Source organism: Sceloporus occidentalis, unplaced genomic scaffold (assembly GCF_023333645.1).
Source record: "Sceloporus occidentalis isolate IW3139 unplaced genomic scaffold, rSceOcc1.0.p SCAF_96, whole genome shotgun sequence".
Lineage (NCBI taxonomy): Eukaryota > Metazoa > Chordata > Lepidosauria > Squamata > Phrynosomatidae > Sceloporus > Sceloporus occidentalis.
The window spans coordinates 3,302,638-3,317,500 of NW_028317076.1; the positions used below are offsets into that span (position 1 = coordinate 3,302,638).

General features: G+C 37.5%; 1 protein-coding gene across 1 annotated transcript in view; it reads right to left on the reverse strand.

Annotated features, from left to right (window-relative positions):
- Positions 1-14,863, reverse strand: part of LOC149284279 (zinc finger protein basonuclin-2-like) — a 141,157-nt gene that overhangs the window by 10,108 nt on the left and 116,186 nt on the right. Inside the window, exon 4 of the mRNA XM_089496946.1 lies at positions 4,819-6,782. Coding sequence (XP_089353072.1) covers positions 4,819-6,782 — 1,964 coding nt within the window. The remainder of the gene's footprint in view (positions 1-4,818; positions 6,783-14,863) is intronic.

The following is a 14,863-nucleotide window of genomic DNA, read 5'->3' on the forward strand; positions in this document are numbered from 1 at the left end:
TCTGAAACGTTGCGGCATTCAGCAAGTTAATCCTCAATGCTTTTATTGCTTTAAATTTTAATCATATTTGTTATTACCGGCTTTTAATATTTATGAACTATTTACCAATGCACTGGAGAACAACAAAAAGCATGTGTTCACCTCCTTGCCTACAGAATGGATATCACAGCAAACTATTAGCTCCCTTCTCACTACTTATACACCACACTACAAGGGCCTACTTCCACCAGACCAACACAAAGGCATTTTTCAATTAAGGCCTCTTACTGGATTAATGGGCATGGGCTCTTAGGGACAGTACATTACTAGTGCTTCACCATGTAGGAGTGATTCTTACATCTTAAAATATAATTAAAATACAAATTTCAATAAGGAAATTGCAACACATGGGGATGCTGGACTGCAGTGGTCTTCTTGAGGACATACGATGGTCAAAAGGTGGCGGAGGAGGGGTGGCAACAATGGGGAAGGATATATAGCGCTATCATATTTTTTTGGGGGGGGGTTGATTAATGACACTAATAATCTGTATGATTACTGATACGTGCATCTCCTGCAGTTTATCATATTGCACTGACTGCCTACATCCACAATAAACATGCTATCATTTACCTCTTTATTGAAGGCACTGTTCTTCCGAAAGGAATGCTCTCTAATTACTTGGTAATGTTTTATGTCTTAAACATTGCAGCTCTGGACCCTGCCAACTGCTCAGTGTCTTTCTTTTGATTAATGACGTTGTGCTTAATCAAAATTTAGAACCAGGCACAGGCATCTCTTGTGTGGAGGCTGCACACCGCCAGAGCCAAAGATACAAAAAAAAATACAAGTGCATATCAGCCTCCCCTGTGTCTGTGGAAGTTAGTGCCGTTAACCCTTACTTTCATCCTTACATAGCATGAAAGTAAAATTGCTTCGAAAGGGTAATAAACATAAAAAATACGTCCTTTACGCTTAACGATAAGGGTTCATCTTGGTGCCTTTGGCAGCAATGCCGTAGTAGTCTATCCCATCTAATATATTAGGGTTAGTAATGTGAATTTATTCTTTTACTGAATTACACATGGGTTTGATAGAGGTCTCCATTGTGGTGGGAAGACCATTACTCCAAACATAGAGTGTGGTTAAGCAGCGTGGATCGGGAAGTGATATTTTTTTATGTGTCTTGGTGACATGCAAATACCTATTTAAACAATATTTTTTTTTAAATAAATTTAGAATAATTTATTTTATTGTATAATTTATTTTTAAAGGCATCTTTTCTGTAGTCCACACACACATTATGGTAATGTTAGGGCCGTAGAACACGGAGATCTCCTAGAAAACAGAGACATCAAGGGAGGAAAGAGGGGCAGCAGGATTTAGGTCCTAAAGTGGGACATATGTGTTCTATAGTTGCATATGAGAATGCACTAGTAGCATTTAATGTAAAATGCCATTTTTCTCAAACAAGTAGAATTTTCTCAAACAAGTAGTCAATGTTGAAAAAAACACTCATGTTAACTGTATAAAAGCAAATAACATATGGCCATTTTCAGATGGACTGGTATATATATACATATAATGTGTTAACTACTAAAGGTATTGTATATTAGCATGGTGAAAGTAAAGTTATTGATTTCTGAATGTAAAAACACAGGTTATATTTTGGTTTTAAAAAGCCCATATATTCTACGTCAGGATTTAATGGCCAAGAAAACTATATCTGTTAATTACAAAAATGGAAATATCTTCTGAAAGAGACTACTTAAATGTTTGTATGAGTAGAAGCATATTTAGGATGTCGAACACTACTTTCTATTCATTCATTTTATGCCTAATCACTCATCTTATTTTAGTAGCTAAAAAAAGGAGAAAATAAGAAGAATTATTTGCCAGGACAAATACATACATTTTATTTTAATGTGGATTTTTATGGCCCTGTCATACAACCGTTCACCGCTGAAGTTAAGTGTTTTTTTAATACCATTACTGAACTGGTGAAATGGATGCTAATATAGCTTCGAGTGCTAATGTCAAGTGCGGACAGTAAAAAAGACAGACTGCTGGATGAAATAATATCATAGAGAAAAAAAAAGGAAAAGAAACTGAACAAAAGTGTTGTTATTCAATGGACTCCACTACTTTTATCTGGTCTTTTTCTACTTTCTAGGGAATTTTGGGGTAACGAAATCAGATTTTACATCCCCATCTTTATTTATAAGAAAGGGAGGGATGTGGGTGCAAGCTAACGGAAAGGGAAAAAGAATGCTTCCGCCGACCAAATATATACAAAATATGTACGCTAGTAAAAAAGAATGCTTTCCATCTTCTGTTTCTTCGTCATCTATTGGTTATTAGGTTCCAGGCTGACAGACCATTTACTTAGATTTTGTCAGAAAAATAAAAATAATATTATCTATCAGATGCCACAGTTAATTTAAAACTTAATGAACATCTTTAATGGAGATTTGACTTTATAAATCCCACATTTTAAAAAATCGGGACATTAATGTGTTAAAAAAAAACATAAGCAGTGGTGGTACGCATTTTATGCCTGCCATTAGCTTCTTTTATATCTTTGCATGGTTATTTATGTATAATATCGATATCAAGGTTGAATCTGTCCTAGCTGGAATTCCTTAATGCAAAATAATTCATTAGATATCAAATACAAAGCTATTTGTTTATTACATTGTTCATATAGCACATATACTTTTACGCAAAGCATCGAAAGGACTGGAGGTTAAGATCAGCCGTGACATTACAATTACACTTTTGAAGCGTGCGGCCACGTGAGCGAGCCGGCTGACACACACTAAATGGCAGAATTTGCCACATGTGGCAGTACAGGTACATGGAAGGCACCATTAGGCATTGGTCACAGGGCATTTTCCCACTTTGTCCAATGGCCAGTCTAGACCTGCCTATGTAATCTAATTGATTTCTGGGACAATGCAAATGCCTTCTTCAAGTCTTTATGGTTCTGTGAAGGTGAGTGTCTAATATAAACCATCATAAACAATGATAGTTAAGAGCCACAGAAAAGTTAGCTGAACCTGTTCCAAAACAAGAGAGGGCAAGAATGGAAAACAGGTGCTAACAAGAGTCAGGTAACAGGCTTTTCACAACTTCACTTGGGCTGTTAATGTATGCAGTGGCTTATCTGAGATATGGAACGCTAATTTATTCCCACACACCTTCTGTATACAGAGAGTCAGGTAGTCTGGAAGAACAAAGGTAATGAGTTCAGATACAAGAAGAAGTGTAGGAAAACAGAAACCCCAGGTGGTCTTTCGAAGGTGAATGCAACTTTGGGTGCTTTAGCAATCAAGGTGTTTACTGTCTCATCCTGGATTTGTTGTGCTAACAATCTCATGGCAGCTTCTCAACTGGCAGTGGTAATAGCTTCATAATTATTTATAAGACTCCTTAAAGATAAATAATATGTTGCTTTACTTTCAAAGGTGTTCTTCTATGATTAAACATACTTAACAGTTTGGTACATAAGCTTGAACCATGTGAGAATGTCTGCCTTGATCAAGTCCTTCACAAAATTCCAAGGGATCATGCAGAGAACATGAGTATTATATAAAAAGGTTTTATTAAACTAACTTCTGTATTTCTCTCATGTGGGCCCAAAATAATTTTTCCTAATATATATATATATATATATATATATATATATATATATATATATATATATATATATATAGTGAACACTGTTCCATTTGATGTCATTTTAATGGACAAAAATTGAAAAATTGCTTTTCTGTCAAAAACAAGGACATTTCTAAGTGACCCCAAGCTTTTGTGTATGTGTGTGTTAGGCATCATTGCCATTTTGTTAGTTCAGTTGGCAGGTCTTGCACCCAAATTAACCTTTCTTTAAAGTCTCCTACATATGGAATTTCAAGACAAAGTTATCCGGCACATACTAAGTAACTTTACCACATGAGCTGGTTTTGTTTTAGTTCAGGATCTGTTTATTGATTATGATTCGAGAACTGGAATGGGCAATTTCTCCTTTTAATTAAAAAAAAAAGAGCAATGTAAATGAAGAAAAAAATCTATGCCTCTATATACTTTTCTTAAAAGGCAATTAATAGCTACATGGATGTCATTAACTTCCCATTTTCAATCCGTACATTTTTTTCTATTAAGTAAAATGCTATTGCGCCACGTCAGAACTAGTTAATCAATTGACATATACAACCTATACCATGCACCATTTTTTCAGGTATACTACTACCTCTTTTTCTGATTATTTCTAAGATGTCATACTGCTTATTAAAGCTTAACTGGACAAAGCTATTCTTCTATTCTTTTCTGGTAATTCATGAAACCTAATAATTCACAGAAGCAAGTGCCTGACTAATTGCAAGTGTTTTACTATGGACAAGGTCACTCAACTAAACTAGCACATCTGTCCATAGATAGTTTTACCTACTCCCAATAAAGTACTTTTCTGGTGACTTAACATAAGGGAAAGGCTCATTGAACCCGAACTGCTTGGACTTTCTGATATGGCTACTCGGATACAACTGTTTTCTAGAGGCTTTAGAGTGCCATTTGTTATAGTAATGAGTGAGGTGACACTTGGCCAATTCTCACTATTCTGGAAGGGGGTATAATGCATCCTACAATTTAATACAAGGTTTAGTGCTAAAATTATCAAGTTGTAGATTCTTTATGTGTTAAAAGGTTAAAGTGACATAGCAGAAGTGTAAGAAGTGAGTTGATCCTTTTCTGTTTTGTGAGAGAAGCATGCATGTTGATAAGTATGTACCAAATTTTAGGTGATAAATCAATCTGAACATTGGAAATATATTTACTAACCTGTCTCTACTCCGTCGTGAAGGGAAAGCAGCATTGCAACCCGCTACCGTGCAGACGTGCATCTCTTTCAAATGGACGTTTCTGTAGTGCAGTTTTACACTGTATGAACTTTTGAAGCTCTTTTTACACACATAGCAAATTTTAGGATCTGGACTTGAGCATAGGTCACCATCTGGTGAGAATTTTTGAGGACTTCCGTAGCTCAAGGAGGATGCTAAACTTTCATGAAGGGCAGCCATGCTGGCACTGCCCCCATTGTATAGTCCGTAGTGGCTCATGTAAAACATATCGTATGTTGGGTCTGTAAACTCTTCCTTCACCTTAATGAGAGCCTGTTGATGACAATCAATGTGATTTTCATATGACTTATCATTGTCCGTCATTGACCTTACACCACTATCCTTATGAAGGTCGAGGCGGTCATCTTCCATGGGTTCATCACAAAACTTTGGCTCAGAGGATTCTGAGTCATTTTCAAAATCTCTCTCATGCTCTTGGTCATCAGAGGTTATACTGTTTGCCCTGGTGTCCGCTCTCACAATGCACCTGCTGCTGCTTATTTTGGAGAAGCTATTCACGGACAATCCAGGGCTCATTTCATCTTGGGAGTGGCTGTCTTGGCCAATGTCATTTGTGGAATGGCCCTGCTCGATATTTTCATCTTCTTCGTCAAACTCATCGGCTGTATCTATTACTTCCTTTTCAATCTTAACAGGCATGCTTGACTTTCTTGGTTTCTTTTTAGGAGCAAGGTCTGTATTAGGGTCCTGTGGTAAGGCTATCATAGATGCTGGCACCTCTGAAGGTGGAGGTGGTAGCGGTTGATCTACACCTAGAGGTGCTGGCAATAATGGACTAGTAGGTAGGGAGGTTGGAGGGCTCACCATATCTCCTGAATTTAATAAACTTCTATAAAAAGGAGGAACAGGCTGCACAGTCTTTAAAGCAGGAAACACTAATTGGCTTGAAAGTGTGTTTTGCAGGATAGGGTCCAGAGGTGGGGTTGAAAACCCCATGGGAGGCCGACCAGGACTAGTCAATGTTAGGTTTGATTTTGTACTTGCTATTACAGGTGTAGCTGCTCCTGAAGTAGCACGAATTAAATCTTTGTCTCTATTGTTCCTTAACATCGGCATGTGAAGCCTTGGATTAGGATTGGCACTGTGACGGTTACGACTTCTAAGTGAGCTGAAAACCATGTTGCAACCTTCAATGGTACACCTATGTTTTATTTTAAGATGGACTGCATTGTAGTGGATTTTTAGAGTTCCTTTGTCATAAAATGTTTTGCCACATGCATTACAAAATACCCTGCCTTTCCGAGAAGATGTCCCCATCCTCCTCATCCTGTGAATCTTGAATGAACTTTTGGCATGATCAGATTTGCTTAGTTCATTAACAGATACAGATGTTTGTGAGGGTGAGGCATTGCTTGGTTCTATTTTTGGCTCTACATTGGTGATGCTACTCAAGGCATTTCTACTGGATGTTTGCTCACTTCTGTTATAAGGCATTGGGGAGACCTCAGACTCACTTGTCTCTTCACATTCATTTTGATTTGAGTTGCTAGACTCATGCAACCTAAGTCCTGGGTGCTCTAACATGAGGCCATTAGGAGGTAATCCAAGCATAGGAGCAGCAACTGGGTTGATATACTGGAATGGAAGCAGAAATGCAAGGCTGTTGGGCATGTTCTCAAAGTGGTGAATGCTGGAAGGGTTGCTGTTCTCCAAGTGTGAAAGGACACTTGGGCTCCTGGTGCGGTTGTTGCTTTCAATAAAAGTCCTTATGTCTGAATCAGCCTTTGAGGAGGGAACAGCTACAGCTTGACCTTCTTTCTCTTGAATGGCCATCAGCTCAACAATGGACTTGGTTTCTCCAAACCTCAGGAACTGCTGAAGTGTGATAATTTCTTCTTCCCGGGACATAATTGCCCAGCGGTCCAGGACTTTGCCAGCAGCATCCTAAAGATCAGGTCAAAGAGACAACAAAAGATAAGAACACAGAAATCTTAGTTTTTTGTGCATGGGTATCAGAATTACCATTGCATCAGTCAAGTGAACGAGTTACCATTTTGTACAGGTGTATATTCACAAGGGAAATGCTTTCTGCCATGCAAATATGTCAATTACAGTCACAGTTAGCAAAATAAATTGAATTAACAAATGTCAAGGAAAACAAACAGTAGACTTCTGGGGTTTTGTGACTACATAGAACACTGCAATTTAGGCTATGCAATCTATTAACTGTGGAACCGTTTAGCATTCATTAATGTGAGATGTGATAACTCATACTGTGCACCCCTACCTTGTAGTACTATAAGGGAAAAACTTACATTTTTAAAAAATAATTACATTTAAAAAAAAAAGCCTTCTAGCAATGCTTATTCAGTATTGATTTTTAATTGTTCAAACACCAGATAACTGTATTTGGTATTCTAAACATAGACAGAAACAAACAATTTTCTTTGTAGATGGGACTTCTTTGAGGATCATGGGAGTTGTAGATCCTCGACAACTGCAAGGCAGCCTGTTGGGTATCCATGGGTTAAAATAATAATTTTTTTTTGATATGTGAGACATGGGATTCCAAACGGTTATTCCTTGGTGATTTCTTTGGCACAGAATGCATGATTTCTTTCAAATATTTTATTAAGAAATGCACAGTTTAATAAATACACAGATTAACATCTGATGACTGCTGCCACTTGGAAAATACATTGAAATGGTTAACAAAAATATTGTCTGCAGGTAAAATGAGGAGACACCAACCTCAATGACATCACCCTGATCAATAGTTAGCCTCTTAAACTTACAGAGATGAATCAATTTGCAAATAACTAAGAAGAAGCTTGCAAACAGGCAGCTCCCTACAAGGCTTTTCTCAGAGGGAGCACTTAAAACGTACAAAGACTCTCAGTCCCTCCAAGCTCAAAGTAATCTAAAACATTCAGAGGTATTTTGGAAGAAATACGAAAATCCCAGGGGTCAGTCTCACTCAAGCAACAAATTTCATCTGCAGAAGAGACCTCGCTTCTTATGTCATCTTTTTGTTGACCCAATAAAAGGTTTTGCCTTCTACTTAAGAATCTACCGAGAAACAGCATGGAATTATACAACAGACGAAGGCCACTTGGCCCATCTACTTTGCCCAATTTTTTACCGGTGTAGAAACAGTAACATTGCGACGTGAGACACAGTAACTGTAATATAATCCGTGTTTACCAGTAACCAAGGCTGACATTTTGAGTTCATAAAACCTTCAAACATTTCAACATACTGTGTAATCTACCTAAATCATTGCAAGTGTCGCACATGGTTAGTGGAAAGGATATGTGGAGACAACTGTCCCTACTGGAATAAAGCAATACTTCTGTTGGTAAAACTAAGAACTAAGACTGCAGTCTTGAAAATGTACTCACATTAATAATATATTGATATATATTATCTACAACAACTTTATTTGTGTGCAAGCCCCCACTGCAAATAAAAACTAAAAACAGAGTAAATATTTAGCATGCCTAAGGCAGCAGCACAATATTACATTAAAAAAGTTTAAAATCTATAATTAGGTACAAATATGCTTATTTTTAGCGCCCTGGCACTAAAGGTGGTAGGATTTGAGTGTGTCCCCATCACATCTGTAGTAGATACAGTCCCAGTCGCAAACGTTATAAACTTCTGATGGATTCCATTTTCAGAGGATAAATGTGCATACATGTCTTAACATTTTCTTCAAGTAGAAAAGGGAATATTCCGCAGAGACTCTACTTAACCAGACCGTCTGCTGTTAAATATACATTAAAAAGCATTTCACACTTTCATTTTTGCTGGTAAGTATGAGAGTTGCCTCGAGGTAGGACTTAAAAATGCTGCAGTCTAATGTCAGGCAAGCTAAATCCAGCATGTATCAACAGAAGTGTATTAGAAAAAGTTATTTGATATCCGCAAAGCTTAATGGACAAATGGCATGTGTTACTTACTCCTGCTCCATGAGAGCACGCAAGAAGGGTAATACATGGATTTAGTTTAGGGCAGTTTAGACCTAATTATTCAAATGACATGGAAAACAATTGTTTTCATAAAAAAAAGCAGGATGCCTCACTTGCAGCACACTGCAGAACCAATTATGAAATTACATGTAATGTTAGAATTATATTTCAGTATGATAGCAAGGCACTTTGGTAGCACCCAGCTAGAAATGCCAAAACTCAATTAATCCGTAATAATACTATAACTTCAGCAGGAATCAGGGACTCTAAAATGGATTCAGAAATGATACGTTAATTTACGCTGAGATGGAATGGGACTCGCACGGTATCGCACGGTATCGATTTCTCAGTCGCTGATTGGTACGAACAGTAGGAAGCAGCAAGATAAAAGCAGCACAATTGCCACACATTAGAATAGCATAGCTTACGTTAAAGCAGTGGATCGGCTGGTAATTTTAAATATATATATATATATATATGTATCATTACTACAACATATCTATATAGCTGGGTTTTTGCTCACTGAACATCTTCTGGAATCTAATGTTTTGCAGGGCTGCTGGTTGGATAGGATTCAAGGATAATTCTTAAAGCGGAACTAGTATCAGATTAACCCCTTAAGGACCAGGCTCATTTTTCGTTTTGTACCCTGTGGGACCGCAGCTGTTTTGACACTTTTGTGGTGCTTGTGTTCAGCTGTAATTTTCTCCTCACCCATTTAGTGAACCCACATAAGTTATATATTGTTTTTTTCAGGACAAGATGGGCTTTCTTCGGATACCATTATTTTGATCGTATCATCTTATTTACTATAAAAAAAATTAAAAAAACATGGTGAAAAATTGAAAAAAAACACATTTTATGACTTTTATTTGAAAAATCTTTTACTCACCTAAAAAAGCAAGTAAAAAAACTAGCTAAATAGATTCTACTACTTGTCCTGAGTTTAGAGATACCCAATGTTTTTATGTTTTTTTGCTGTTTTTTGTAAGTTATAGGGCAATAAGTACAAGCAGCGTTTTATGATTTCCAAATCTTTTTTAACAAATCTGGTCATTCTGCCTCCATCTCCTCTTTGGAATATCTTTGAAGCGGGTTAACTCAATTTAACCCATTTAAACCATATATTTTTGAAAACTAGACACCCCAGGGTATTCCAAATGCTGTTATTTTAACCCTTTCCATGCACCAATTATAGAACTACACTTTGTCAAACTTTGTAATAGTATTTTTTTTTTATTTTTTTTTCACACAAATTGTACTTTAGTTATAGATATACAGGTTCTGGTATATGTCACTGTCAAACAACCCCCCAATATGTGTTCAGGAACATCTCCTGAGTACAGCGATACCCCACATGCATGGGTTTGTCAGATTGTTTGGCTGGTAAAAGGCTACTTTTGGGGCATGCGTAATCCAGGTGGTCATTTGGTCATTCTGCCTCCATCTCCTCTTTGGAATATCTTTGAAGCCGGTTAACTCAATTTAACCCATTCAAACCATATATTTTTGAAAACTAGACACCCCAGGGTATTCCAAATGCTGTTATTTTAACCCTTTCCATGCACCAATTATAGAACTACACTTTGTCAAACTTTGTAATAGTATTTTTTTTTTATTTTTTTTCCACACAAATTGTACTTTAGTTATAGATATACAGGTTCTGGTATATGCCACTGTCAAACAACACCCCAATGTGTGTTCAGGAACATCTCCTGAGTGCAGTGATACCCGACATGCATGGGTTTGTCGGGTTGTTTCAGATTTAAAATGCCACATTTGGGAAGTGCGCTTTTTTTCTCCATTTTGGTCAGTCTGTACCTATGCCCTATCTTTGAGCTAGGCCACTCCAATTTACCCCATCAGCCATTTTTTTTATATATTAGACACCCCTTGGGTATTTGAAGTGCTTTTATTTTAACTCTTTGTTGAGATTTTTGAGAAATTTTAGCACTTGCTCAAAATAATAAACTTTATTTTTTTATTTTATTTTATCTTTTTAATACTTTTTTATATTTTTTTTACACATTTTGCAATGTACTGGATGGTTCATCTAGTGACATCACTGCATAATTATTTTTAAATGTTAGCACATTTTTTTTATTTTTTTTCCATTTTTTTATTTTTTTTATTTTTTTTTTAATATTTTACTAATCACATAGTGATTAGAAAGCTGGGCTCCATTGACTTGCATGGTTGAATGCAGTACCTGTATTCAACCTGCAAGTGGAGCCAGAGTTCTCTAGAGGGTCTGGAGACCGTCTAGCTAACTCTATCATCTTTATTGTTTATTTTCCCGGACCGCCGCCATCTTGCTTGATGGCGAAGATCACCGGCAGCGGCGGCTGTGACCGCTCTCCGGAGCGGTCACAGCCCACCCAGAGGTAAGTGTTTGGTGTCGCTGGATGCCTCCTGATTGAGGCATTCCAGCGACACCATTTAAGTTTAGGAGGCGATCGTCGATCGCCTCCTAAACGCTTTTAAAACGGGCGTCCGCCGCCATACAATGTATGGCGGCTGTTGACGCCCCGGGGAGGGGCCAGACATGGCCCCCGATGCCGATCTCGGCGTTACTGAATGCCTCGACATCGAGGCATTACAGTAACGCCGTTTAAGCGAAGAAAGTGATCGTTGATCACTTTCTAAGCTTATTTTATTTTATGACGGTTCAGGACCGTCAAAGGTCATTTAGCGACCTTCATGTCATGACGGTCCTGAACCGGCAAAGGTCGCGAAGGGGTTAATGAGCTTTCAAACTTATTGTGCCTGTTTTCCCATCCCTATAGTTTTCATATAGCTGCATGTAAACAACAGAATGGCTCACTCAGCTGGACACTCATACTAATAAAAGTCTATGGAAGAACAGACTTATTTATTAGCGTTACCATAAAGAATCAGCTTTCTTGCGGTGTTTAAGCAGGAAATGCACCCAAAACATCACATGACTGAAAACAATGACAGCCTCCAGTTCTGCAGACAAGGGAAGATTATTGGAACAAAATTAGTTAATTGTTAGCCTTTACTTTAATATTTGAAAAGGAACAATATTTCGGTCATGTTATTCACTCTAAGCACAAACAAATTGTCAGTTTAAACACAAATGGTCTGTTTTAAAAAGTTACGGGGTCATCAACTAATTTCCAAGCAATTACTCATAGGTACAGTTATAGTCTTTTTTTAATAAATGTAATATATTTATTGTCTCCTCACCATGAAACATGTGGTAACAGAGTACATTTCCAATGATATTTCTAATGATACTTTGACCTACTGCCTATTACCAAAATGTAAAAACATCTGTGAGGTGACCTCCAAGATGGACCTATAATCTGCCACAGCACGGAAAGAATTTGTTATGAAGACCATGCGCTGTTTTAGTTTCTCCTCCCATGAACCGATGGTGTGATTTTAGCTGACCTGTAGGCAAGGATAAGATGTGTCAGGATGTGACCCAGACATAAGGCCCTATTTTGTCCTGACATCTGAGTCACGTCTGAAGCAAGGGATGAGTGCAAGATGATTAGCTTTGAAGATGCAAGCTGTCAGTTTAATATGTTGCACCGGGAGACAAACACGAGGTTCACAGAAATACTTATATGGGCAAAAAGAGATGAAGGAGATTCTAAAGATGCAGTCACTGAAACCATCGAGAAAAAATATACTTCTTCAAAAATGTTCCCCATTTCTCTAGCACTTCAAAGATCAGAATTATTGATAAATACGATGGCCACAAATGATCTCCTTATCAAAACGGTTGTGTCAATCAGTATTCATTGTTCTCTTTTCATTTTTTCCACTCAATATGTAAGCTACATGCTATGATCATTATTGCATTTTATCCATATAACACCAGCCGATTCCATAGTGCTAAATGCTACGATGTGGTCCATTCTGTTACAATTCAGCACCTACCTGGAGAAGCTATAAGCTAAACTGCTTTAAGTTATGTGTAATAAAAGGGTTGTATAAGTACGAAGATAATAAAATCAATAAATAAGCTTTTATAACCCCACAATTTACTATTTTTACCTTGAAAATGGATAAGGAACTAAAGTGTACACCCCAGGACTCCGGATAAACTTAATGACAATGTCTGGTTTGCCCTTATTTGAAGACTTTGGACCACTGCCAGGACCTTTTTGGTATTTATTTCAAATTGTGGATCCAGATGTCTAAAGCTCCTAAGCACTGAATTATTGTTCTGCTCCTTTTATGCGCTTTCTATGCAGTTCCTTCTGTAAAGTGTGCCCCGCATATCAGCCAAACGCATCTATCGCTTACATGTGGGCATGAGCACCATGCTTACCACCAGTCAGCTCTACCAAGTTCAAGTGTTACATCTGGCTTTAACAAGACCCCCTTTGCGCATGCAGAGAAAACATTCCCATTAATTGCAACAGGGGGTTTCCTGCCATTGATTGGCTAAACTGGTAATCTGTAGGGGGGGGCATTAACTGCAGCTCTGGTGCTACAGCTTCTTCTGAAAGTAAGTAAGGAACTTAAAAGAAAGTTATAAAGTACTAAATCGTTCTTGAGGCTGTATGGTTCAATTAGTAGAGTTCTAAAGGCAAATGTTCGCAATCATGCTATAATGTGTAAATATCGTATATTCTCAGGCTTTCTAAAAAAAAAAAAAAAAAAAAAAAGACAGCCACATTCTAAGTATCAGGTCCCTCACAGAAGTATAAATAAAGGCAGGTAATTCAATTTGTACATAAGATTATGTCTCAAGTGGGATATTAGGCATTGTGCCTATCATGTTATCGCAACACCTTCACAAACGAGCCCATTATGCCTGTTAAAAAAAAAGCAGTAGTTTATGGCAACTACACATGGTAGCGTTCCATACAGATGATTAAGTGAAGCTGAAATAAAGTACAGCGCTTGCTCTCTGAATACCTCTCTTTATTCTAGAATTCCATTGCTAAACTTAAGTATTTCCTTAACAAATTACCAGAAGGCATTAAGTGAAAATGTGGATGAAGGAACAAGGATTAAATAGGAAGTTCCTCTATTCTGGATTTTACACCTTGGATAATGAATTTGTTGGTCGTTTTACCTTTCCACCAAATTTTATCACAACTACTCTAAATATAATATTTCTCTATATTTTAGGGTACCAGAACATAGCTAGACTCACCCAAAACATGCAAGGACCAAAATCCCGACTGTAGGCAGAAGTAGGAAGACCTCATGTAAAGCCAGTGTTATACAAATACTAAAGACCGATAACTATAATCAATATTACAACCCTGCATGAAACAATGTACAGAATATATACATGTACAGTTATTACCTCACGCACATGGGTGATATGACATCATCATTATATGATATATTATATGGCATTTGTTTCTTTGGTGGGTCCAGACTAATGTTTCCACCTAAATACAATGAAAAAAATCTATATTTTTTCTAATTCTTGTTTGGGCTATTTTACAAATGCTTGATAAATAGAAAACCATTGATACGGCAGACATGTAGTGAACAATGTACAGTACTAATAACTACGTCTGTACATATTAATACGCTTCTTGTCCCAGCAGTGTTGACTTTCCGAGCAGCCCACTTCTCCACATTAACAGCAGTCATTTAGAGAGCAGCAAACGTGCCATTAGAAGCACTTTTACAAGTGTATATTCATCCACCAATTAGCTTAATGTGGCCGCTTTCTGCATATTTTCTATCTAGGCCTGCACAAATCTCATTAATATTTCCCCCTAGCGCTTTGACAGATTACCTTGTCATTATGCATCCTGGAGCCTTTGAAACAATATGGGTAAACTACTGTTTGCGAGGTTAATGACAATTATCCCCTAATTACTGCATAAGTCACTCAGTCCATTTTAGCTCATACGCAGGGTTCTGCTCTGTGTATCTGCCACTGCATGTCACTGGAAATGAATCTTGTACAGCTCAAAGTGTATCTGTTTCCCTGCCTTGTAAATTGCAGCGGCAGGGTTGAGAAAATTAGCACGCGTCATCAGATACCGATCCTGATATAATACGATCTTTGTGCTGGTGGGATCGTTGCAGCAGTGTTACTAATAGAGC